Here is a 27,263-nt window from a genome sequence, read left to right as displayed (position 1 = left end):
TGTCTGTAACATCTTCTGTGTATAATGGTCTATATTAAGTTGATGATTGCTTAAGTTTGAACCCATTCTTTGCTCCTCTTCCCCACCTCCCCACATGTTAGATATACAGTGTCATACTGTACATGCTTTTATTTTGTGAGTCCCTTGACTGATTTTTACAATATACTTATTTTTCTGCTCTTGCGCTTCCTGCTTTTCTTGTTTATTACTTATGTTCTGTCCTTTCCACACAGAGTCTCCTTTAAGATTTCTTGTGGGGCTGGTCTAGTGGTCATGAATTCCTTTAACCTTTATTTGTCTGAGAAACTCTTTTTCTCTTCTTCTATTCCGAATGATAGCCTTGCTGCATAGAGTATTCTTGGCTGAAGATTCTTCCATTCAGTACTTTGAATATATCATGCCACTCACTCTGGCCTTTAGAGTTTCTGTTGAAAACCACCTGATAGCCTTATGGGGTTTCTTTTGTTTGTAACTGTTTTCTTTTCTCTTTCTGCTTTTATTTTTTTTTAAGATTTTATTTATTTATTTGACAGAGACAGCCAGCAAGAGAGGGAACACAAGCAGGGGGAGTGGGAGAGGAAGAAGCAGGCTCCCAGTGGAAGAGCCTGATATGGGGCTCGATCCCAGAACGCTGGGATCACGCCCTGAGCTGAAGGCAGACGCTTAACGACTGCGCCACCCAGGCGCCCCCTCTTTCTGCTTTTAAAATGCTCCCTCTATCACTACTTTTTGGCATTTTAATGTTATGTATCTTGGTGTGGACCTCCTTGGGTTAGTTTTGTCGGGAGACCTCTGCACCTCCTGAGTCTGGATATATTTCCTTTCCCATTTGGGATGTTTACAGCTATTATTTATTCAAATAAAACTTCTTCCCCTTTTTCTCTCTCTTCTCCTTCTGGGATCGCTAAAATTGGAATGTTAGTACATTTGATGGTGTCTCTGAGTTCCATAAGTCTGTTCTCATTTTGTATTATTTTTTTTCCTCTATCCTATTCAGCTTGATTCCTTTCCATTACTTGGTCCTCCAAGTTGCCGATCCATTCTTCTGCTTCCTCTAGTCTACTATTGATTCCTTCTAATGTATATTTAGTTTCAGCTATTGATTCTTCATCCCTGATTGGTTCTTGTTTATAATTTCTGTCTCATTGTTAAGGGTCTCACCAAAGTCGTCAACTCTTTTCTCAAACCCAGTGAGTATTTTCATGTTCATTGCTCTAAATTCACTATCAGGCATATTACTTATTTCTGTTTTGTTTTTATCTCTTGCTGTGATTTGTCCTGTTCTTCCATTCAGGACATATTCCTCTGTCTCCTCATTTAGTCTAACTCTGTGGTCTGTTTCTATGTGTTAACAAAGTTAGCTACATCTCCTGCTCTCGAAAGTTATGGCCTTATGAAGAAAAGGTCATTTAGTGTCCTGCATTGCAGTGTCCCCCGTTAACCAGAACCTGGCACTTGAGGAGTGTCTCCTATGTGTGTTACCTGCACCCCACTTTTCTGGCTGAGCTGCTTTTGCCTTCAGTCCAGTCATCTGCAGTGGCTCTCGTTGCCTGTGGTGGGCAGTGTTTGGTCCCTGTGTGGGCCAGTCTGAGGCCACCTTGGGCTTGAGTTAAAACAGACCAGCCATTTGTCAGAGATGCAGTAGCACCAAACTGCAGAGTACCTTCCCTGTGTCGTCCCCTGAGAAGCTTTAATTGGTGGGTGGAATCTGCACTCAGACCAGCTGCCTTCCCTTAGCCCACTGCTGGGTCCATAGTCTGACTAGTGTGTGTGGTTATCTTTCCCCGCTCTCTGAGGCAGGAGTTACTTTGGAGTTGTTTTGGACCTTGTTGGGGCTGCTTGCATACTGCCAGGCTTTTGGCACTGTTTTGGATGTGCTCTAGCCAAGAGCATATTCGAGGGTGTGGATCCGCATAGTTTGTCAGATCAGACCTGCAGTTTTGCAAGGTTTCCCTCTTTTGCAGGAGGGAAGCTGCAATCAACCAGTACTGAGGCCAGCTGGTTTGGAGGGAGTGGATCCACAAAGTAAGTGGAGGTGGGTGCCCAGTGTTAGCAAGGTTTGCACAAGTCCTCCGGTGGAAGGGTTCTGCCAGAGCAGGACTTGCAGTGTAAGCAAATTAGGTTGGGAGTGTTGGCACTGCACTGGTTCCTGCAGATGGACATGTGTTTATGCTGAGAGGCAGGGGAGGGAAATACCACCTGTCAATCTCTATGTTCCTAGAGAAGTCTCCCGTGGAAGCCTGCCCCTCCTGCACACACTCTGAGATTAGTATAAACAAATTCCCCTCCGGTGTGACCCTGGCACTTTTCAAACTGCTGCTTCTGTGCTGTATCTCCTCAAGCTGTTTCTTGTGCTGTCTCTTTAAGGACGGTGACTCCATTTCCTCTCACCTTATGGCTCCCCCAGAGTGGAGCCCAGTGATTTTTAAAGTTTAAAGTTTTAAGTCCTGCTGGTTGTAAGAACTCATGAAATTTGGCCCTTCTGGTTTTCAAAGCCAAATGGTTAGGGGGATTTGTCTTCCCTGTGAGGTTTCCCTGTTGTGAGAGTCTGTTTCTCTCCCTACAGTATCCCTACCTCCTGTGAACAGTCCTGCAGGTCTGTTTAGCTCCCTACCTTTTGACTCCCCACGTTGTCTCTGCCCTTCCTACCCTCTTAGATGTGGCCTCTTCCCTATATTTAGTTCTGTGGTTTGTTCTACCAAGCTTTGGGTCATTTTCTGGGTTATATTTACACTGATGGGAGTGCTATCTAGTTGTATATGTAAGATGAGGTGAGCTTAGGGTCCTCCTGCTCCCCCATCTTTTCCAGCAATCTTGTTCTTGCAGTTTTTGTGTGTGTGGATAATGGTGGGTAAAAATTCAGTATATTTATATTCCACTGGATACACTTTTTTAAGAACAATTATTTTATTTCAAAATCTCAATAATTCTGATAGATTTGAAAATTACATATTTTGTAGTGGTTTAAACTGATGAAAATATTTAGATTACTTTTTTAGAAGTGAACTTAAACATGTTAAGGGATACGTAGTTTTCAAAAATTCCTTTAGGGCCAGTCTGAGCAAAAATGTTTGAAGACCACAGAGCTAAAGAACTAGAGAGCTTGGAAAAGCATGCTGGACCCATCTCTTGGTAATTTTATCTGGATATCTAATATAATGATAATTCATTATAGACTGATCATTGAAAAGTGGGTGGATAAGCAGTCATTTCAAAGAGCAGTTACCATAGGCAACCAAAAGCTACAGTTGACATTAATTACATTTAAATTCATCCTTTGATAAATGCTATTCTTTGAGATTAAGGGTAATAGGCCTCACAAATTAGAACACCTTGACATAATTATGTTTCCTGTGGGGCGGGGTGGTGGGTAGCTAATAATTAGAATTTTCTACAGAGGTCAAGAAATGGCAACGAATAGACTTAACATGCCTCAGAACTGCCCAGTTTATCATCTCTGCTGTTTCTTCCTTTGTGATCAGAACAGTTTGTGACCTTGGCCTTCAAGTAGAGTTGAGCATGTACATAAGAAGATTATAGTTTATATGAATACAGTTGCTTATAAAGATGGTGTCTGTTGCTTCTTATTGAAAAACCGATGTGTACAAAGAACAGTAAAGGTAGAGGAGAAATAAGTTTTATTTTCAACTCTAAATTTTTAAACAATTGAATTTTGATATACAACTGTATATACATTTAATCTTCAACATCTTAAAATGCATCACAAAAAGAAATAATAGCTCTTCCCTTCTCCCCCCCCACTATAAAGTATAAGGATCAGTTAACTGCCTTTGAAGAGACATGACTGTAAATTAACAGAGTATAGGCAACAAGTATAAAACTTAAAATACTGTGAAGACCTTGAATATTGATTTGAAGTGTTCCAGAAAGGGAGATTATAATTAATATTTTGTTAGGAGTTGCAAACTCAAATGTCTAAAGGGACCCAGAGGGAAACCAAAGTGAGTGAAGCAGTTTGGAAAGGTGGGGACTTCGGCTGCCGATAGGCATTATATCTCTGTCTGAAAAGGGCCAGTTGGTTACCAGACCTGGTATTTCAAGAGAAGCTGGAAATCAGATTTTTCTGTAAAATCTGATTTTTTATTTAAGTTTTGCCAATGAATTCAAACTATTTAAAACAATGTATGAGCCAAATAAAACACATCTTCGTGCTGAATTTGGCCCGTAGTCTGCCACTTAATCATTTTTTCTTTATCACTCTTTTAAATTCTTTATTTGAAGTGTACGTTTTTGTTAAGTAGTTTTTAGGAGTTAATTGAAGTTTTCCAGAATTCTAACTATAACTTATGTCAAAGCAAACTCATAAAAAATTCTTTAAGGAATGAGATCAATAATTTCTCAGGTAGTAATTAAGGGCAACCACATGATTAACCTCATTGAGCTCAATTCTGTAGAAGCTTATATTTTTTAATTCACTTTTGGCCTATAATTACAAATTTCTTGGGAACATTAGGAAACTCTTCTGAATTGACTTCAGGTTAAACTTGTCGTAGAATCTCTCTAGCCTGCATCTGATTATTTTGTTAGTAATTAAAAATACTTTAATGCTCAGAATTTAAAGAACCTGTGAATAAGTGGTCTATCTTAAAAGAAGTGAACTAGCCTTACTAAATTGGACTTGATTGAAATTATTTTAAGCATTTCTAACCTTGTATAGTATGAAAGAAAAACATGACATGAATTCTTGACATTGAATTACCTTACACCAAATGCTGAATATAATTTCTCACTTCAGTATTTTATTTGCTATAACCTTATATTATACGATTTTGGTTAAAATAATAAAATTGGAGTATACGAACATTGCTTAGTTTTGTTTTTACTGTCTTGTTGAGGCAACAGATGAGGCCTATATGCTAAAAAGTGTGTATAAGGATATAGAGAAGAAGTTGACTGTTTGTAGCACATGGACCCTTGGTGTAGGGAAAATTTTTTCCTGATGAATGCTTATTCTTTTTCCCAGACTCCACCTGCCAAGAGCAAATTAGTCAATTGTTTCTCTCTGCTTTCCCAACATATTAAAACCAAGTTCAAATAAATCTTGTTTGCTACCCAGTCACTTAGATGATATATTGATAATTAAGTTGGACTTATTCATTAGCCGTAAATTGCTCTTTGGAGATGACATATCTATGCTTCCATTATTTCACTGGAACACAATATTATGAAAAAAAAATAGCATGTTCTCACTAGAGGTGGAGAAGAATAGGAAATTCTACTTGATACTATGATGCAGTCCAGCAAGTATTTGCTGATTAAATCGTGATTCTTTTCAATCACTGTTTGGAAGCCGTGTCCTGGTTAGGTGATGTAGATAGAAACATCTATGAATCAGGATATCCAGAGAAGCTTACATCTTTTTTTTTTTTTTTTTGAGAGAGAGAGAGCACACACATTAACATGGGGGGAGTGGCACATGGAATTGGGGAGAGAGAATCCCATGACTCTGAGATCATGACCAGAGCCAAAATCAAGAGCCAGATGCTTAACCTATTGAGCCTCCCATGCGTCCCTCAGAGGAGCTTACATCTTAAAAAGTGCTATTGGTAAAGAAAAGTGTACTCGGATACCAGTAAGAAAAGCAAAGTAGGGCCTTGATAAATGAGAATGACTTTGATAATGGAGTGTGTTCTACTGATGAGGAATTGAGAAATTTTTTTATTTAAACTTGCTCTTTCTTCTGTAGTTCTTAATAGTCTACCAGTGTGACCTTACTGATTTTGGTAATTGTACTGTGGTTATATGAGATGTTGACATTAAGGGAAACTGAATGAGGGATATATGAAAACTTTACATGATTATTTTTTATAAGGAAGTAAAATTTACATAACATATAATTAGCCCTATGAAGTGTACAATTTAATGATATTTAGTATATTCACAATGTTTTATGACCATCATCTACTTCCAGTAGCTTGTCATCATTTCTAAAGGGATTCCTGTACCCATTAAACAATCATTTTCCTTTTCCCCCTTCCCCCAGCCCTTGGCAACTGCTAATCTGTTTCCCTTCCCTATTGTTGGTATTTCATCTAAATGAAATCATACAGGGTGTGACCTTTTGTGTCTGGCTTCTTTCACATAGCATAATGTTTTAAGGGTTCATCCGTGTTGTACCATGTATCAGTACTTTAGGGTTTTTTTGTATTTGGCTATAAAATATTTTTATGAATGGCATTTTGTTTATACATTCATCCATTGGTGGACATTTGGGTTATTTCCAGTTTTTGGCTATGGTGAATAGTGCTACTAAGAGTATTCATGTACAAGTATTGTTTGAATACCTGTTTTCAATTGTTTTGGGTATATACCTAAGTATAGAAATACAGGGTCATGTGGTAATTCTATGTTTAACTTTTTGAAGAACTGCCAAACTGTTTTCCATAACCAATGCACAATTTTATACTCCCAGCAGCTGTGTACAAGATTTCGTATTTCTTCACTTTCTCCCCAACACTTACTATTTTTTGGCTTTTGATTATTGCCATCCTAGTGACTGTGAAGTGGTTTCTCATTATGGTCTTCTTTTATATTTCCTTAATGACTAACGATGTTGAGCATCTTTTGATGTGCTTAGGAGCCATTTGTGTATGCTCTTAAGAGAAATATCTAGTCCTTTACCCATTTTTTAATTAGGTTGTTTTTATTGTTGACTTGTAAAGGTTTTGTATATAGATACTAGACCTTTATCAGAGATAAGATATTTGCAAATATGTTTTCCCATTCTATGGAATTGTCTTTTTACTTCAATGATAGTATGCTGTGATATACAAAAGTTTTTAATTTTGATGAACATAATTCATCTGTTTTTTCTTTTGTTGAATATTCTTTTGTTGTTATATCTAAAAATCCATTTCTAAATCCAAGGTCATGAAGATTTTCCCGTATGTTTTCATTCAAGAGTTTTATAGTTCTAGCCCTTTGATCCATTTCAAGTTAGTTTTTGATACATGGTTTGAGGCAAGATTCTAAATTTATTCTTTTCTTTAGCTCAGAATGTTAGAATTAACATTCATAAGACATAATCATCATCATTCTTCATTGTCTTGGAAAAAACATCTATGATAATATTAAATCATTTTTTCTTATACTTAAAGAATCGAAGACAAGTATTAGAGCTAAAACTAAAATTCTCAGGAGAAAGCATATGGGTAAATCTATATGAACTTGGATTTTGAAATGGATTCTTAGATATGACAGCATAAGAACAATCAACAAAAAAAATAAATGAACAGGATTCATGAAAATTAAAAACGTCTGTACATCACAGGACACTATCAAGAAAGTGAAAAGCCAATGTGCAGAATGTGAGAACTTTCACAACTCAAAAATAAAACATTATATTTAATAATATAACTTAAAAATAGGCAAAGGATTTGAATGGACATTTCTCCAGAGATGTACAAATGGCCACAAACACTTAAAACATACTCAACATCATTAGCCATCAGGAAAATACAAGTCAAAACCATGAGACACACACCCCCTAGGATAACTATAATAAAACAAAGGGACAATAAATAATAAGTGTTGACAAAGGAATGGAGATGTTGGAACCCTCTGACATTGCTAGTTAATATGATGATGCCACTTTAGAATATAGTTTGACTGTTCCTGAGAAGGTTAAACATACAGTTAACATGTGACCCAGTAATTCTTAGATATATACCCAAAAGAAATGAAAACGTATGTCCACATAAAAGCTTGTACGTGAATACTCATAGCACCATTTTTATACTAGCCAAGAGTGGAGACAAGCCAAATGTCCATCAACAGATAAATGAATAAACAAAAAGTATAGCCATACAGTGAAATATTATTCAGCTATTAAAAGAACTGAAGTACTGACACATGCTATAACATGGATGAACCTGAAATTATATTCTAAGTGAAAAAAAAACAGACATAAAACGCCATATATTATATGATTCCATTTATATGTAATGTCCAGAATAGGGAAATCCATAGTGATAGAAAGCGAATAGTTGCCAAGGCTAGAGGGAGGGAAGAATGGGAAATGAGTAATGGATACAGGGTTTCTTTTTGAGGTAAAGAAATTTTTTCCGTCGATAATGGTGATGGTTGCAAACTGTGACTATACTAAAAAGCATTAAATTGTATACTTTGAAAGAGTGAATTTTATGGTATGAGAAATATCTCAACAAAAATCAATAAATTTTAAAATTATCTTGCAGGCATTATTTTTCTATTTTAAAACAATGCTTATTTGATATTTGCCTTAAGGAAATTATACATATTTTTTTTTTAGGAATTTATCATGGCATCCTGCATTGACCACTAAAAGTAAAATGCGAATTCCACATTCTCACGCGTTTATTGATCTGACTGCAGATTTTACGGCAGGTAAGTTGCACATAAATGTAAAATATTTCTTTTGAAGAGCCAAAGAATTACAAGATTTTATTTATTCTTTTCTTAGTAATCATTTCGTATTGAATTGAATGTTAAAACCAAAATGTTAAAAGGTTATAAGGAAGTCAGCGATATTAGATACACATTAAAAGTACTGGATATAGGGACACCTGGGTAGCTCAGTCGGTTAAGCGTCTGCCTTAGGCTCAGGTCATGATCCCAGGGTCCCAGGATCGAACCCCACATCTGGCTCCCTGCTCAGCAGAGAGCCAGCTTCTCCCTCTCCCTTTGTCCCCCCCCCCCACTCGTGTACATGCCCTCTCTCTGTCTCTCTCTGTCTCTCTCTCTATCTCAAATAGGTAAAAATCTTTTAAAAAGATAAAATAATAAAATAAAAATAAAAAAAATTATCTGTATTATAGAATATCTCAAACTCTGGATTTTGCCATTTCTATCCCCATGGTGTTAGCTTGTGACTCTGTCTCCTGTATTTCTTCTAAACCAATAGTTAAATTTGAAGCCTTGATCAGAATTAGCCTTTTTTTTTTTTTGGTGTCAAGAATACTTCTAGGTATTGCTATTTGTTTCAATTCATTAGGAGACACGTGATGTAAATTCTGTCTCTTTTGTGATGTTAAGATTGATCAGTAGTTTCAGTTTTCCTCAGCTTGGACCATTCATTATAATGCTGTCCTAGTGGTTTTAGCTGCTATTGATATTTATGGTCATGTCCATTATTTCAATAGGAGTTACAAAATTGTGGCACCCTAAATCTATCATTCATCTGTATATGTTATTATCTGGAATCTTCTATTTAATAAAAAAGACAATTTCCGTCATTATCTCTTTAGTCACTTGAAGTATAGTTCAGACCGGCAGGTTAAGTGCTGGATTTTTGTTCCTCCTCACTGTTTTTTTTCCAATTATTTTTAATGTGGTCAAATACTTCTGAAATTTGCCATCTTAACCATTTTTAAGTGTGCAGTTCGGTAGTATTAAATACACTCATAATGTTGACCTACCGTGTAACTCTTTTCGTTTTATAAAACTGAAACTGTACACCCATTAAATAATAACTCCTCATTCCCTTTCCCCAGCCTCTAGAAACCCCTATTTTGTGTTCTGGCTCTGATTTTGACTACTCTGAGTACTTCAAATAAGTGAAATCATGACAGTATTTGTTATTTTGTGACTGACTGACTTCACTTAGCATGATGTCCTCAGAGTTCATCCATGTTATAACATGTCACAATTCCCTTCCTCTTTAAAGCTGAATGATACTTCATGTATGTATCCCACATTTGTTTATCCATTCATCTATTCATGGACTCTTAGGTTACGTCCATGTTTTAGCTGTTGTGAATAATACTGCTATGAACATGGATGCACAAATGTCTCTGAGAAATCCTGCTTTCAATTTTTTGGAAGTGGAATTTCGGGATGGTATGGTAATTCTTTTTTTTTTTTTTTTTTTTTTAATATCTTGAGGAACCGCCATTATAGCAGCTACACCATTTGGCATTCCTACCAATAGTGCACACGGGTTCTCCATGTACTTGCCAACATTTGTTACGTTCTGTTTTTGTTTTTTTCATAGTAGCCCTCCTAATGAGTGTAAGGTGGTATCTCATTGTAGTTTTGATTTGCATTTCCCAAATGATCTTGGGACACCTGGGTGGGTCAGGAGGTTAAGCATCCAACTCTTGTTTTTGCCTCAGGTCATGGTCTTAGGGTCTTGGGATCGAGTCCTGCGTTGGGCTTCCCACTCAGGGGGAGTCTGCCCAAGGATTCTCTACCCCCCCCCAAATAAATCTTAAAAAGAATAATGTCGAACATCTTTTCTTGTGTTTATTGGCCATTTGCATATCTCCTTGGTAAGAATGTTTATTCAAGTCCTTTGCCCATTTTTTAATTGGATTTTTTTTTGGTGATGTTGAGTTTGAGTTATTCTCTATTTAGAATATTATTTCCTCATCAGTTATACGATTTGCAAATAGTTTCTCTCATTTTGGGGATGCTTTTTTACTCTTGATAAGTGTTTTTGGATGCAGCAATGTCTTTTCAGTTTTTAAGTCCATTTTGTCTGTTGTTTCTTTGTTGCCTGTGCCTTTGGTGTCTATCCAAGAAATCGTTGCCAAGTCCAGTGTCATGAAGCTTTTACCCTATAAAGAGTTTTATACTTCTGTCCCTTACGTTTAGGGTTTTGATCTATTTTGTGTTAACTTTTGTATATGGTGTTAGATAAGAGTCTAGCCTCAGTCTTTTGCATGGATACCCAGTTTTCCCAGCATCAGTCATTGAAAAGACTTGTCATTTCCCTACTAAATGGTCTTGGCACCCTTGTCAAAAGTCATTTGACAATATATAGGAGGATTTCTTTCTGGGCTCTTTATCTGTTCTACTGATCTATACATTTGTCTTTATGCTAATGCCATACTCTTTTGATTATTATAACTATTCAGTAAATTTTGAAATTAGAACTGTGAGTTCTTCAACTTTGTTCTTTTTTAAAATTATTTTGGCTATTTGGGGTCCTTTGAGATTCCATATGAATTTTAAGATGGATTTTTCTGTTTCTGCAAAAAATGCCCTTGGGATTTTGATAAGGATTGTTCTGAATCTGTAGATCACTTTGGATAATATTGACATCTTAACAATATTGTCTTCCAATCAGTGAGCATGGATTATGTTTCCATTTATTTATGTTTTTTAATGATTTCTTTCAGCAGTGTTTTTTAGTTTTCACTTTACAAGTGTTTCACCTCCTTGGTTAATTCCTAAGTATATTATTCTTTTGATTCTGTTGTTAATGATGTTGTTTTCTTAATTTCCTTTTTAGATTTTTCATTATCAGTGTGTAGAAATGCAATTAATTTTGCATCCTGCTATTTTGCTGGATTCATTTATTCTGACACTTTTTTTGTGGAATCTGTAGGGTTTTCTACAAATAAACTCATACTGTCTATATGTGGAGATGATTTTACTTCCTCCTTTCTAATTGTTTACCTTGTATTTCTTTCTCCTCTTCATCCCATTTTTACCAGTGAAGAAATTCTCTTTGAGTAGTCTTTCTAAAGTTAACTTAAAATACATGGGGAAATATTAAAAATTGTCATTGTTAGTATTGTGTTTTTCAAAACATTATTTCTGCCTTTAAACTCATTTCAGCAAAGTTATTGAATACCTGCTCCATGCAAAGCCCTCTACTCTTTATTATGTGAAATACAAGGATGACAAGAAATGCTTGCAGTCCTCAAAGAGCATTTAGTTTAGTAGGAGAGTCTTATGAGTCTAACTATGTTATGTGGCAGAATAAAATAATTACATATTATTTTATGTATGTAAGTATATAAATATATATAAAATAATTACATATTAATTACAAACTGCTGTATAATAACAAGAGAGATAATAGGAAGAGACAGACGGCCCTACTGTTCTTGGGACTAGAGTCCTACACAGTTGAGCTAAGAATTTGGCCAATGAAAAAGTAAGTTACATGCTTCTCATTATCCATCATATGCTCTATGCTCATTCTTTAGGAAATATAAAGCTTTTCTAAGCAATTAGTTCTAGAAGAAATTCTTGTTATAAGTGGCGACTTCCTACGTGAGACAAGATATGTAATGTAGTAATTGAGTTGCCCATGACAAATATTTTTTAAACATTTTTATTAGATTTTTTTTATAATTACCACAACTGTGGCTTTTAATTACTTTTATCCATTGTATGGTTGTAACATGGTTTATTTAATCCTTTTTCTTCTGGACACTAGTTTCTAGTTTTTTACTTTGTTTTTTATTCTAAATGGAGCTCTGGCTGCCTTATCTTGTGTACATCTCTCAAAAGTTCCTCAAGGAGTGGTCCTGGAAGTAAAATAACCTGGTTAAACAAGTATAAAGATTTGTAAGGTGAAACATTGTCACATTGCCTCTATGCAACTGCTTATTTCTCCCACCTTTGCCAAAACTTGGATATTACTTTTTAAAAATTTACTACTATTTGATAGGTGAAAAAAGTATTTCATTATAACTTTAACATCCATTTCTCAAATTAGTATTGGAATAGAATTTTTCTTTTTCATATGTTAGTTTCATACGTGTATTGCCTTATGTATTGCTGACAGTTGCCTGTTATTTAAGGCTGTCTTTTGATAATTGAAAACTAAAAATGACATGAAACTAAATGAAAATTAAAACTAAACATGAAGGGGCACCTGGGTGACTCAGTTGATTAGGTGTCTGCCTTTGGTTTAGGTCATGATCTTGGAGTCTTGAGAAGGCTCCCTGCTCAGCAGGAAGTCGGCTTCCCCCTCTTTCTCTGGCCCTCCCCCTACTTGTGCTCTCTCTGTATCTCTCTCAAATAAATAAATAAAATCTTAAAAAAAAAAAAAAAAACCTAAAACTAAACATGAAAACTTGGGGTATGCGGGAGGCCCAATCAGTTAAGCATCTAACTCTTGATTTCTGCTCAGGGTCATGAGATCAAGCCCCACATCAGGCATGGAGTCTGCTTAAGACTCTCTCTCTCCCTCTTCCCCAACCTCCACTTGCACTCTCTCTCTCTCTAAAAGAAAAGAAAAAAAAAAACTAAACATGAAAATTAAAAGCATAACATTAAAACCCAACTTAATGAAAGCAATTCTATAGGGAAGCCAAGTCAGTAGAACCCATGATCTGGCCTAGACCGAGGACCAGTCCTTTTAATGTTAAGAGAGCCACATGTCCCAAGTCATTCACCTGTAAATATCCTCTTTCTCAACTGGAGTTTTGATACAGGTTCTATTTTATAACAAGAACCTAGATTCTGGTATTTGTTTTCATTTTTGAAGGCAGGTATCTTTTCCTTAGTTACCAAATGGGGTAAATAGATGATAAGATGGTTTTTCTTCTATAGGAATAAAGGAATGTAACAGAGTCTACTCTAGGTGATGTGCAGTCATTTCTGCTGTATCTGGAGGGGTGGGCTAAGATACTAAGAGTATTTTCTTAAGGTGGATTATTGAGGAAAATGAGATGATCAGAATAATGTATTAAGAAATACAGAATATTTTGAGGTAGTAAAGAACTGGAAAGCTTGAAGACTATTTAGAAAATGGTAGCACATATGAGTCAGTTGCCAGTGGTTGTATAAGTCCCTTAATTGATAGAATAACAGTTTTAAGCCAAAGTAGAGAATTTAAGGGTAGGAAAAAGAATGGCAGAGGTGTAGGGATCCCCTTTTTCAGCTGGTCCCCTCCGTTGAGCTGGATAGGTACCAGGCCATCCTGAACACCCACGAAGTCAGCCTGAGATGCAGGAAGATACATCTGGATCTCTACAAACGAACATCTCCAGTGCTGAGTATTGAGGTACAAAGTGGGGAGCCGTGAATCCGCGCACAGATATCGGAAGATAAACGGAAGGGGGAGGGATGCCCTGCGCTCAGGCACCAGGAAGCAGTAGCAACCTGCACTGGGGAGCAGGCCGGACTCGCAGACAGCACCCGCGAGAGAGCAGACTGAGACCATGAGCCGGGGAGCTCCGGAGCACTCACTGGAACCGGACTGATACTGGGAGCTCGGGAGTGCACGCACGACCAACCTGAAAACCAGCACTCCAGATCGCGCGCGAACCACACTGAAACAGAGAGCTCAGGAGCGAGCGCAGGAACCAGGGCGGCTGGCGGTGTTAGAAGCACAAAGGACAGAGGCGTGCCGGCCCTGGAAGTGAGGGCTGGGACACTGGCTGTGGGGCGCACAACCCGAGAGGCTGCAGGTTTTTTGGCAGTACCAACAGAAACAGTTAAAGTGCCCAAGAGAGCTCAGTGGAGAGCAGACTGCGATCTCTCTATTCTGAGACGGAGGCTAGGATACGGCCACTGCTGCTCTGACTCTCAGAGGAGTCACAGAAAACCACCAGGGAAAGCTGCCAGAGAACAAAAGCCCGGAAATACCAGCTCACATTGTGCCCATTCCCATCCACACTCGCAGGGGACAGGGCGACTACCCAAACAGGGTTGCCTGATTATCATGCCCCTCCCCCAGAAGGCAGGCTGAAAAATCAAGAAGCCCACATCCCTAAGGTCCTTATAAAACAAGTGCACACTGCCTGGGTCCTGGTCAATAATTTGGGCTCTGGGCAACCCCACAACCTCTCCTCATCAGAATGACGAGGAGGAGAAACCCACCCCAGGAAAGAAAAGAGAATGAGTCTGTGGCCTCTGCCACAGAACTGATGGATATCGATATAACCAAATTGTCAGAAATGGAGTTCAGAGTAACAGTGGTCAAGATGATGTGTAGGCTTGAAAAAAGTATTAATGAAAATATTAACGAGAATATAGATTCTCTAAGAGCGGAAATGACAGCGAATCTGGCAGAAATTAAAAATGCTATGAATCAAATGCAGTCAAAACTAGATGCTCTGATGGCCAGGGTAAATGAGGCAGAAGGTCAAATTAGCGAATTGGAGGATGGGATGGTAGAAGAGAATGGTAAAACAGAAACTTGGCTCAAAAAAATCCAATCTCAAGAATGAAGATTATGGGAGATTACTGACTCAATGAAACGTTCCAATGTCAGAATCATCGGCATCCCCGAGGGGGTGGAGAAAGAGAGATATTTGAACAAATTGTAGCTGAAAACTTCCCTAATCTGGCAAAGGAAACAAGTATTCATGTCCAAGAGGCAGAGAGGACCCCTCCTAAGGTCAACCATGGCAAGCCTACACCGCGTCACGTCATAGTGCATTTCGCAAATATTAGATCCAAGGATACAGTATTGAAAGTGGCCAGGGCGAAAAGATTTCTCATGTACAGAGGCAAAAATACCAGAATAACGTCAGACCTGTCTACACAAACCTGGAAAGAGAGGAAGGGTTGGCAGGGTATTTTTAAAGCTCTATCTGAGAAGAACACGCAGCCAAGGATCCTTTATCCAACAAGGCTGTCATTCAGAATTGATGGAGAGATAAGGACCTTCCAGATCAGCAGAAACTGACTGAATTCGTAACCATAAAACCAGCCCTACAGGAGATATTAAGGGGGTTCTATAAAAGTAACAAGGCCCCAAGAGTGATACAGAACAGAAATTTGCAATCTATAGAAACAAACACTTCACAGGCAACATGACATCATTAAAATCATCTCTCTCAATAATCACTCTCAATGTGAATAGCCTAAATGCACCCATAATATGCCACAGGGTTGCAGATTGCATAAAAAGACATGACCCATCCATTTGCTGTCTACAAGAGACTCTTCTTGAACCTAAAGATACATCCAGACTGAAAGTGAAGGGATGGAATACCATTTTCCATGCCAGTGGACCTCAAAAGAAAGCTAGGGTAGTAATTCTCATATCAGAGAGATTAGATTATAAACTAAAGACTGTAGTTATAGATACAGAAGGACACTATATTATTCTTAAAGGACGTATCCAACAAGTGGATATGACAATTATAAATATCTATGCCCCCAACAGGGGAGCAACTAGATACACAAGCCAACTCTTAACCAGAATAAAGAGACATATAGATGATAATACGTTAATAGTAGGGCACCTCAACACTCCATTATCAGCAATAGACAGATCACCTAAGCAGAAATTCAACAAAAACAAGAGCTTTGAATGACATACTAGACCAGATGGACCTCATAGATATATACAGAACACTACACCCCAGAACAACAGAATACTCATTCTTTTCGAATGCACATGGAACTTTCTCCAGAATAGACCATATACTAGGTCACAAAACAGGTCTCAACCGATAACAAAAGACTGAGATTATTCCCTGCATATTCTCAGACCACAATGCTTTGAAACTGGAACTCAATCACAATGAAAAATTTGGAAGAAACTCAAACACTTGGAGACTAAGAACCATTCTGCTCAAGAATGATTGGGTAAACCAGGAGATTAAGAATCAATTTAAACAATTTATGGAGACAACGAGAATGAAAACACATCGGTCCAAAACCCATGGGACACTGCAAAGGCAATCCTAAGGGGAAAATACATCACCATCCAAGCCTTACTCAAAAGAATAGAAAAATCTAAAATGCAGTTTTTATATTCTCACCTCAAGAAGCTGGAGCTGGAACAGAAGAACAGGCCTAACCCACAGGAGAAAGCAGTTGATCAAGATTAGAGCAGAGATCAATGAATTAGAAACCAGGAACGCAGTAGAGCAGATCAACAGAACTAGAAGCTTGTTCTTTGAAAGAATAAATAAGATCGATAAGCCACTGCCCAGACTTATTCAAAAGAATAGAGAAAGGACCCAAATTAATAAAATTATGAATGAAAGGGGAGAGATCACAACCAACACCAATGAAATAGAAAGGATCATTGGAAACTTTTATCAACAGCTTTATGCCAATAAATTAAACAACCTGGAAGAAATGGATGCCTTCCTGGAAACCTATAAACTACCAAGACTGAAGCAGGAAGAAATTGACTATTTAAACAGACCGGTTAATTATGAAGAGATTGAAGCAGTGATCAAAAACCTCCCAAAAACAGGAGTCCAGGGCCTAACGGATTCCCAGGGGAATTCTGCCAAACATTCAAAGAAGAAATAATACCTATTCTCCTGAAGCTGTTTCAAAAAATAGAAACAGAAGGAAAACTACCAAACTCATTTTGTGAGGCCAGTATTACCTTGATCCCCAAACCAGGCAAAGACCCCATCAAAAAGGAGAATTACAGACCGATTTCCCTGATGAATATGGACACCAAAATTCTCAACAAGATCCTAGCTAATACGATCCAAAAGTACATTAAAAGGATTATCCATCATGATCAAGTGGGATTCATCCCTGGGATGCAAGGGTGGTTCAGCATTCACAAATCGATCAGTGTGATAGATCATATCAACAAGAAAAGAGTCAAGAAGCATATGATCCTCTCAATTGATGCAGAAAAAGCATTTGACAAAATATAGCATCCTTTCCTGATTAAAATACTTCAGAGTGTAGGGATAGAGGGTACATTCCTCAATCTCATAAAAACCATCTATGAAAAGCCTACAGCGAATATCATTCTCAACGGGGAAAAGCGGAAAGCCTTTCCCTTAAGATCAGGAACACGACAAGGATGCCCACTCTCGCCATAATTATTCAACATAGTACTAGAAGTCCTTGCAACAGCAATCAGACAACAAAAAGGGATAAAATGTATTCAAATTGGCAAAGAAGAAGTCAAACTGTCTCTCTTTGCAGATGACATGATACTCTATATGGAAAACCCAAAAGACTCCACCCCCAAACTACTAGAAGTTATAGAGCAATTCAGTAATGTGGCGGGATACAAAAATCAATGCTCAGAAATCAGTTGCATTTCTATACACGAACAATGAGAGTGAAGAAAGAGAAATTAGGGAATCCATTCCTTTTACAATAGCACCAGAAATCATACGTTATCTCAGAATTAACAAGAGACATAAAGGATCTATATTCTAGAAACTACAAATCACTCTTGAAAGACATTGAAGAAAACACAAAAAGATGGAAAAATTCCATGCTCATGGATCAGAAGAATAAACATAGTTAAAATGTCTGTGCTACCCAGAGCAACCTACACTTTCAGTGCTATCCCGATTAAATACCAATGACATTTTTCAAAGAACTGGAACAAACAGCCCTTAAATTCATGTGGAACCAGAAAAGGCCCCGGATTGCCAAGGAATTGTTGAAAAGGAAAAACAAAGCTGGGGGCATCACGCTGCCGGATTTCAAGCTATACTACAAAGCTGGGATCACAAAGACAGCATGGTACTGGCACAAAAACAGACACATAGACCAATGGAACAGAATAGAGAACCCAGAAATGGACCCTCAGCTCTTTGGGCAACTAATCTTTGACAAAGCAGGAAAAAACATCCAGTGGAAAAAAGCCAGTCTCTTCAATAAATGGTGCTGGGAAAATTGGACAGCTATATGCAAAAGAATGAAACTTGACCACTCTCTCACACCATACACAAAGATAAACTCCAAATGGATGAAAGACCTCAATGTGAGACAGGAATCCCATCAAAATCCTAGAGGAGAACATAGGCTGCAACCTCTTTGACATCGGCCAAAGCAACTTTTTTCATGACACATCTCCAAAGACAAGAGAAACAAAAGAAAAAAGTGAATTTGTGGGACTTCATCAAGATAAAAATCTTCTGCACAGCAAGGAAACAGTCAAAAAAACTAAGAGGCAGCCCACGGAATGGGAGAAGATATTTGCAAATGACACTACAGATAAAAGATTAGTATCCAAGATCTACAAAGAACTTCTGAAACTCAATACATGGGAAACAAATAATCAAAACAAAAAATGGGCAGAAGATATGAACAGACACTTTTCCAATGATGACATACAAATGACTAACAGACACATGAACAAATGTTCAAAATCATTAGCCATCAGGGAAATTCGAATCAAAACCACATTGAGATACCACCTTACGCCAGTTAGAATGGCAAAAATTGGCAAGGCAGGAAACAACGAATGTTGGAGAGAATGTGGAGAAAGGGGATCCCTCTTACACTGTTGGTGGGAATGCAAGTTGGTACAGCCACTTTGGAAAACACTATGGAGGTCCCTTAAAAAGTTAAAAATTGAGCTACCCTATGATCCAGCCATTGCACTACTCGGTATTTACCCCAAAGATACAGACGTAGTGAAGAGAAGGGCCATATGCACCCCAATGTTCATAGCAGCATTGTCCACAATAGCTAAATTGTGGAAGGAGCCGAGATGCCCTTCAACAGATGACTGGATTAAGAAGATGTGGTCCATATATACAATGGAATATTACTCAGCCATTAGAAAGAACGATTTCACAATGTTTTCAGCAACATGGACGGGACTGGAGGAGATAATGCTAAGCGAAATAAGTCAAGCAGAGAAAGATAATTATCATATGGTTTCACTCATTTATGGAACATAAGAAGTAGGAAGATCGGTAGGAGAAGAAAGGGAAGAAGAAGGGGGGGTAAACAGAAGGGGGAATGAACCATGAGAGACTGTGGACTCTGGGAAAGAAACTGATGGCTTGGGGGGGGAGGTGGGAATGGGATAGGCCGGTGATGGGTATTAAGGAGGGCATGTATTGCACGGTGCACTGGGTGTTACACGCAAGTAATGAATCATGGAACTTTACATCAAAAACTAGGGATGGACTGTATGGTGACAAACATAATATAATAAAAATTATTATTAAAAAAATTAAAAAGTCAAAAAAATAAAAAATAAAAAAAATAAACATTAAAAAAAAAGTGGAGAATTTAGGAAGAAGATTCGATATGGGAGAATTTGAGTTTAGACAAAAGATATTTGAGCCTGGGTTGGGTGGAGGGGTACCTACATGCAAGCAATCATTGTCAATTTTACCCTAGAACTTGAGAACACAGTTCAAGGTCACAACCTTAATTTGGGTCTTCTACATTGTCGAGTCTATGGAAATGGCTGAGCTCTAAAAAAGTGAGCTTGGAGTAGTAAGAACAGAGGGCTGTGAATTCAATATTTTTTTTGTTTTATCAGTTATTCATGTGTGTATTTATATATTTTTAAATTACTTAAAAGTAACATGATTATGGTAAGAAAGTCAGACCATTCCAAAGTGTACAAAGAAAAGCAACCACCATTTTCAGTTTTCTCTGTGCCCTTCCTGAAATATTCTGCACAGATACACACTTTCCCTTTTTACCCAAATGGAAGTAAATTTTGTGTATAATTGTGACTCTGTCTTAATTCAGTTATATTAACATATCAGCACATATAGATCTACCTGGGTTTTTTTTTTAATGAATTAATGGGTTTTCCATTATATAGAGATACTATAATTTGACTAAATATCCGTCTCTTGATGGACATTTGTATGCTTCTCCTTTTTGTTTGCGGCAGTACTCCATTAAACATTTTTGTTCATACATCTCTGTATTTGTGTGCAAACATGGGAATATCACATATTCCCAGCACTTTAATTAAGGTTGTGCATGTGCTTTCCTTTCCCTTAAATGTCTTTTATCATAGAATATTTTAAATACACGGAAGAGAACAAAGGATAAGCTAGAATAAACACAAACTTTTATTTTTAATTCTCATAAATATTGCAGTTTCCCTTTAGAGGCTGTACTGATTTGCAGTCACAGAGAAAGTATATGATGGTGCCCATCCTAGCCAACATTGGTATTTTCTATCTTTTATTTTTTAAAGTGTGTATGTATTAATTATGGATTCTTTCAAGGATACAAAAAAAGCAGATATAATTTTCGTTATCTTAAATGTTCACATTTTTTGTTAATCTAACAGATAGAAAATCATACCTTGTTTTGATTTGCATTTTTTGAAATGTTATTAATGTTAAACAGGTTTTTGTAGAATTATTAGCCATTTGCAATTCTTTTTCTTGGAATTGTCTTTATATACTTTGCCCTTCTTTGTGTTAGAGTTTTTTATTTTAAAATTTATAAAAGTTCTTTTTTCTGATAATTTTTAAATTCTTTTTTAAATTCAATTTAGTTAATATATACTGTATTATTAGTTACTGAGGTAAAATTTAGTGATTCATCGGTTGCATATAATACCCTCCTTAATGCCCATCACCCAGTTCCCCTTCCCCCAACCCACCTCCCCTCCAGCAACCGTCAGTTTGTTTTCTAGAGTTCAGTGTCTCTTATGGTTTGCCTCCCTCTCTATTTTCATCTTACTTTATTTTTCCTTTCCTTCCCCTGCATTCATCTGTTTTGTTTCTTAAATTCTACATATGATTGAAATCATATGGTATTTGTGTTTCTCTGACTTATTTCGCTTAGCATAATACCTTCTAGTTCCATCCACATAAAAGATCTTTTACCTTAAGGAAATTATTTTTACTTTGTGATACATGCTATACATACCTCCAGGTTGTTGTTGTATAACTTTTTACTTTGTATTTAGCATTTTTTGGACGTATAGAATTGTTAAATGTTTACAAATCACATTTTTCTTTCACGGTGTTTAAGTTTTGTGTCATGCTTGAAGAATGCCATTTATGTGCAGGATTTTTTAAAACAAGGCTTTAAAATATTTTTGGTGCTTTTAATCTTTGATTGAGTTGCAATTTCTTGTGGATATTTTGTTATATCTTTAGATTCACATCTTTCTGTATTGATGGCCTCCGAGGATTCCTTCTTAAGCAGCGCAGGCTTCCTTCTGTTTCTTGCCTTGTTACTGAGGAATTAATTCCTGCACTTAACTGTTTATCTGTGTCCTCCCTTATAGAGCGTGTGGGTCATCTTTTCCTTCCTGTAGATTTGCAAATAAAGGAACAGTCCCAATCATTGGTCATTTAAACAAAGAATTTATTATATTTGAATGAAAGATGACTCACTTTAAAAGGAGTATCATAAAAAGTGCCATTAAAATCGTAACAGATTACAACATGGGTATACACGGGAAGCAGCCTATTTGTTTTCTAAAATCAAGGCCCCGTGCCTTAGGCACATATGAGAGAAAGGAAATTTAAACTTCTCAATTAAGGTTATCTTGGTCTGTTTAGGGTTTTAAGTTGTTGGTTAAATTTTCAGTTTTTCTAGATCTTACCCCATTTTTCCTTCTAGAATGAGTGACAACTGGGTGAGCCTAAGGATAGGCTCATAAGTCCTCAAAGAATTGGAAGGAGAGATCTTTGTGTCTGCTCTGAGGTCCTTATGCCACCACACTGATGGGCCTTATACACTAGGTGCCCTTCTGGCATTCGCTGCTGAAGTAGACGGCTGGGGACCTCCTTCTCAATCTTTTCTCACTCACAGCCTCATAGTCTGCCCTGACTAACTTAATTCTGCCTTGAATCTCACTGTTTTAATGGATTCCTGTGAAGCTCCACCTCTTCCATTCAGCCCTCTGGCTTGGATTATCCATCAACTGTCCTCTACCATGGATTCACTTGACTTGTACCCTACTAGCCCGCGCAAGGTCCATTGGCCCTCAACTTGGCTTCCTTTTATGATCTTAAGTCTCTTCTCTACAAATGAAAGTCGAGGGAGACTTGAGGATGCTAGGTGAGACCTTCTACACTGTCTTTTATGTCACTAAGGATAATCCCTGTACATAGCCACCATTTCACAAGCCAGGCTCCTCCTTGAGTTCCAGCAGGAAGCAGCGTGCAGGACTGTATTCAACTTTCTCTTCAGCTTCATCACTTTCTGTATTCTCAGTGTTTTCCTCCTCCAGGTTGAACCTTGACGCTGAGGCCAGGAAAGGTGGTCAAGGAAAATGGCCTCAAATCTCCTCTTTTTCCAATCTCTGACTCCTCCTCTTTGCCCCCAGCCTTGTTATTGCCTCCCTAGTAGTTTACATTCAGACTTGAGTTCTTTCTGCCTGTGATTTAAGTAAAATTTGTTCACATCCCCGGGTTTTGCTTTTAATATGAAAATAGAATTATGAGGATTTAGGAATCTTTTTTTCATTCTCAACAGAGCCTGACTTTCAGTACTTTTTTCTGGCCAGAGACTCAAAAACTGCTATTCTGGAGATCAAAAGATGAATAATTATCTCTTTTTGTGGTTCAGCTGTGGTAACCCTAATCTTCCCCTAGACCAACAGCTCTCAGTGTGTCTGGTTATCCCTGAGGATGTCAAAGACCCTTTTGTGTGTGTATGTTGGCGGGGGCGGGGGGGGCGGGTCCATGAGGTCAAAGTAATTTTTATAAAAACCACAAGACATTATTATTTGCCTTTTTTACCCTCATTCTCTTACATTCTTTTCACTGGCGTTCTCTTTGCTCTCATTCTCTCATTATGACACAGCGTAGTTTCCCAGAAATTTTAAAATGTGTAGTGTGTTCATTGCTCTGACATCTTGAGTCTGTGTGTGTTCATGTATTCTTGTGTTTTTAAAATGTCTGCTTTAATGGTGTGTGGCCAAATACCCAAGTTCAATAAATGCTTGTTGAATAAATCTCCAACATAAATTTGTCAGAGTCTGCCCTGGACTCTTGACCATATAAAATATGCTCTTCACATAACACTATTAACTTTAGTAATCACTTTTTAAATGCTAATTATTTTAATTAAGGCCTTCCTATTCTAAAAAAGTGTCTAATTTTTAATTTGGCAGATTATATCAATATGATATCTGTTATATGATAGATACAGCTCACATAAACAAGAGCTCTCTGGGGTCCTCAGTAAGAGTGGAAAGAGATCCTGAGACCAAAAAACTGCTGCCCTAGGCAAATGGATGTCTCTGACTGACCGGGGTCACTATACAAAGTAATGAAAAAGAGTCATGTAATGTACTTTATGCATACTTCCATTTATCAACCAAAGATAAGACCTTGGCTCTGTAAAGTCAGAGAGATTATAACAATCTCTCTAAGCAACCCCCACCACCACCACCACCTTGTTCTTGCCCAGTAGTTGCCATGGTTCTGGCATCTAGCCCTGAAAGGTAACCAAATGAAGGATCTAGGAGGCTGGTCTGTTGGTGAGGTGATATAAAATATATAACCTTTGGCCCCAGGGACTCTCCGTTTTCTTTATTAGGTCATTTGTCTGCTTATTACAAAACTGGAAAGATATCCCTTTACATGGCCATTAGCCGTGTGTTTACTTTTAGAGCTTGGAAGTTCACACTTAGAATACCTCCCTGGTCATTTCCTTGAGCAGGGTGGATAGGGCCTGCTAGGCATTTAAAGAGCCAAGTATTGTGTCATTGGGAAGGCAAAGGAAACATGACCTGAAAATTTCTTTTTTTTCCTCCTGTTTTATTGAGATCTATTGACATATAGCACTATATAAGTTTAGGGTGTATAGTATAATGATTTGACTTACATTTATTGTGACATGATTACCACAGTAAGTTTAGTGAACAGCTATCATCTAATATCGATATAAGAAACAAGCAAATAAAAAAAGCACACATGCAAAATATTTTTTTTACTTGTGAAGAGCTCTTAGGATTTCCTCTAACAGCTTTCCTATATATCGTACAGCAGTGTTAACTGTAGTCATCATGTTGTACAATACATCTCAGTATTTATTTATAGCTGGAAGGTTGTACCTTTTGACTACCTTACTCTAATGCTCCCTCCCCCTGCTCCCCTCCTCTGATAACCACAAATCTGATTTCTCTTTCTGAGTTTGGTTTATTTTCTTGTTGTTGTTGTTTTAAATCCCACGTATAAATGAGATTTATCTTACTCTGACCTGTTTCACTTGACATTATGCCCTCAGGGTCCATCCGTAGTGTTGCAAATGGCAGGATTTCTTCATTTTTTATGGCTGAATAATATTTCATTGTGTGTGTGTGTGTATCCCACCTTCATTATGATTTCATCCGTAGGTTGTTTCCATTTATTGCTATTGTAAATAATGCTGGAGTGAACATGGAGATACAGATATCTCTTTGGCACAGTGTTCTCATTTCCTTCAGATGTATTCCCGGAAGTGGACTTGGTAGGTCATATAGTAGCACTAGTTTGAATTTTTTTGAAGACTCTCCATACCATTTTCCACAGTGGCTGTACCATTTTAGAGTCCCACCAATAGTACACAAGGATTCTCTTTTCTCCACATCCATTCTAGCATTTATCTCTTGTGGTTTTGGTGATAATCATTCTAATAGTCATGCGGTGATAACTCATGGTGTTGATTTGCATTTCAACATGACCTGAAAATTTCTTTGCTATCACAAATACTTTTTCACTCATTCATCAGTCTCAGTAATTACCGATTTTCTTCCGTGCGAGGCATTGTGCTAGAAACCAAGGGTTTAAAGATGAAAAGCAAGATCACTAGACTCAAATGGTATAATAGCCTGAACCTCAAGGATATTATTATAGCAAGATAGTCCTTTATTCATGTTGGATACAGAAGTTTAAATTTGATTTTTTAAATACACTGATTTACATCTTAAATGTTTTAAAATGCAGCAGAACTTCAGACCCAGGTGCATGTCGTTGCTGAAGAGCATTTGTTTGTCGTGCACCTGGTGGAGCTGCACAAGATTCTTTGGGTCTTACTTGCCTTGCACGACCTTGGTGATCTCATGGTTTTAAGCATCATCTACATGCTAATGACTTCCAAGTTTATGTATCTCCAGGCTGGATCTCCCTCTGAGCTCCAAAGTAACATATCCAGCTGCCTGCCAGCCATCTCCACATCTATATCTCTGTCTGATGACGCGTTCAGACAGTGTTTCCCGAGCTGTTTCCCTGATCTTTCCCTTCAGCCCTCCTCAACCCAAAATCTTCCCTCTCACTTAATGGCAACCCCATCTTTCCAGTTACTCTGTCAGAATGTTAGGAGTCATCCTTGTCACTTCTTTCTGTCACATCCCACATCAGATCCGTTAGGAAATACTGTTCATTCTGCTTTCAAAATATATCCACAACCTGACCACTTCTCAACACCTTCACTGTAGCGATCCTGGCTCAAGACATCATCATTTCTCATCTGAATTATGCCAGTTACTCTTCCCCTGCTTCTGCTTCTGACTTTGTCCCCCTATAGTCTGTTTTTAGCACATGAGTTGTTGTGATCCTTTAAAAATATAACTCAGGTCCTGTCACTCTTCTCAAAGTTTCCTAGTGGCTTCTTCATTAGATTCAGAGGTCCAGCCAATGAAAATGGCCAACTGGGCCCCACATAATTTTACCCACTATCACCTCTCCGAGTTTCTATTTTCTTTTCCTTTGATGCCTTACACCAGCAACACTAACTTCCTTGATATTCCTTAAACACTACAAAGCAAGGTCCAGTTGCAGGGCTTGGGTCAAGTAACTGTTTTCTCTGCCTGGAATATTATTCTTCTAGATACCTATATCACCTCTTTTGGGTTATTTCTCTGAATGTACTTCATTTCCTTCACATCTTCATGCAGATGTCATCTTATTTGTCATTGAGTCCTGCTGTATTCAGCATTGCAACTCACAAGCACTCCCCTTTGCCTTTGTTCTGTTTTAGTTTTTCTCTAAATCCCTTTCCCTTGCTAAAATATTATATACTTATTTTGTATTCTGTCTTCTCATACTACAACATAAACTCCGTGAGGGCGAGGATTATTGTTTGTTCTGTTCACGCTCATTTCTCCAGGACCTACAACAGTGCCTCACACCAAACAGGGACTTAAAGACATCTGTTGAATGAATAGTCACAAGTTTGGCAGCAGAACAGAACCTGAAGACACCAGGCATATTTTTAAGTGCTCAAACTGTCCCTAATTGCTAGACCTCTTTCAGCTAAAGATTTAACAGCTAACAAAGGAAGCTCTTGATGAAAATGGTATTTGTTTGCAGAAGTTCAAACATATATTATTAAATGGGTTCTCTTTTAAAGCTCCACAAGGGTTTTCTCAGAACTATATACAGAGCTTAGGAACTTTGGCTGTGGAAATTCTATCTAAGCAGATGTAGAAAATAATGGAGACATTTTTCAAGAATTCTGTCCATTTTTTAAAAAATACAAATTAAACCATTTCAACCCTGAAGATATCATAAGGTTATCTTATAAGTCCCTTCTAAATGCATTCAGTTTGATCTGATTCAAATTCAGTTCTAAATAATAGTTGATCATTATCAGCAAAGATGAAGAGACCTGTTTACTAAAAATTGCAGTTGTTTCTGATGTTATCATTATGGTCTCTGATAAGGATAGGGCACCAGCGAGACAAAGTAATAGGAAATGTTTTTTTGTAAGCATCCTGTAACTTCTCTGGTACTTACACAGTTCATTCTTAAACACTTCTGAGAGAGACTTTACAGAGATATTAGTCTGTTCTAGCACTATTACACTTGTTTATTTCATAACTATTAGTACCTATTGGTAGGTGGGCTTAATCTAGGGATGTCTAGCCCTTCCTCACCCCTTCCCCAAAAAAGTCTAGTAAGGTATTGAATCTACTGTAATTTTTT

At 37.5% G+C, this 27,263-nt stretch overlaps 1 protein-coding gene across 1 annotated transcript in view; it reads left to right on the top strand.

Annotated features, from left to right (window-relative positions):
- The window catches only part of ITFG1 (integrin alpha FG-GAP repeat containing 1), a 270,843-nt gene that overhangs the window by 24,096 nt on the left and 219,484 nt on the right, over positions 1-27,263 (top strand). The window contains exon 6 of the mRNA XM_045814692.2: positions 8,291-8,385. Within this exon, the coding sequence (XP_045670648.1) occupies positions 8,291-8,385 (95 nt within the window). The remainder of the gene's footprint in view (positions 1-8,290; positions 8,386-27,263) is intronic.

The sequence above is a fragment of the Ursus americanus genome, chromosome 21 (genome assembly GCF_024610735.1).
Source record: "Ursus americanus isolate L20-20 chromosome 21, mUrsAme1.1.p, whole genome shotgun sequence".
In the NCBI taxonomy this organism is placed as follows: Eukaryota; Metazoa; Chordata; class Mammalia; order Carnivora; family Ursidae; genus Ursus; species Ursus americanus.
The sequence above is the reverse complement of the archived record's forward strand: the minus strand, read 5'-3'. Positions and strand labels throughout refer to the sequence as shown.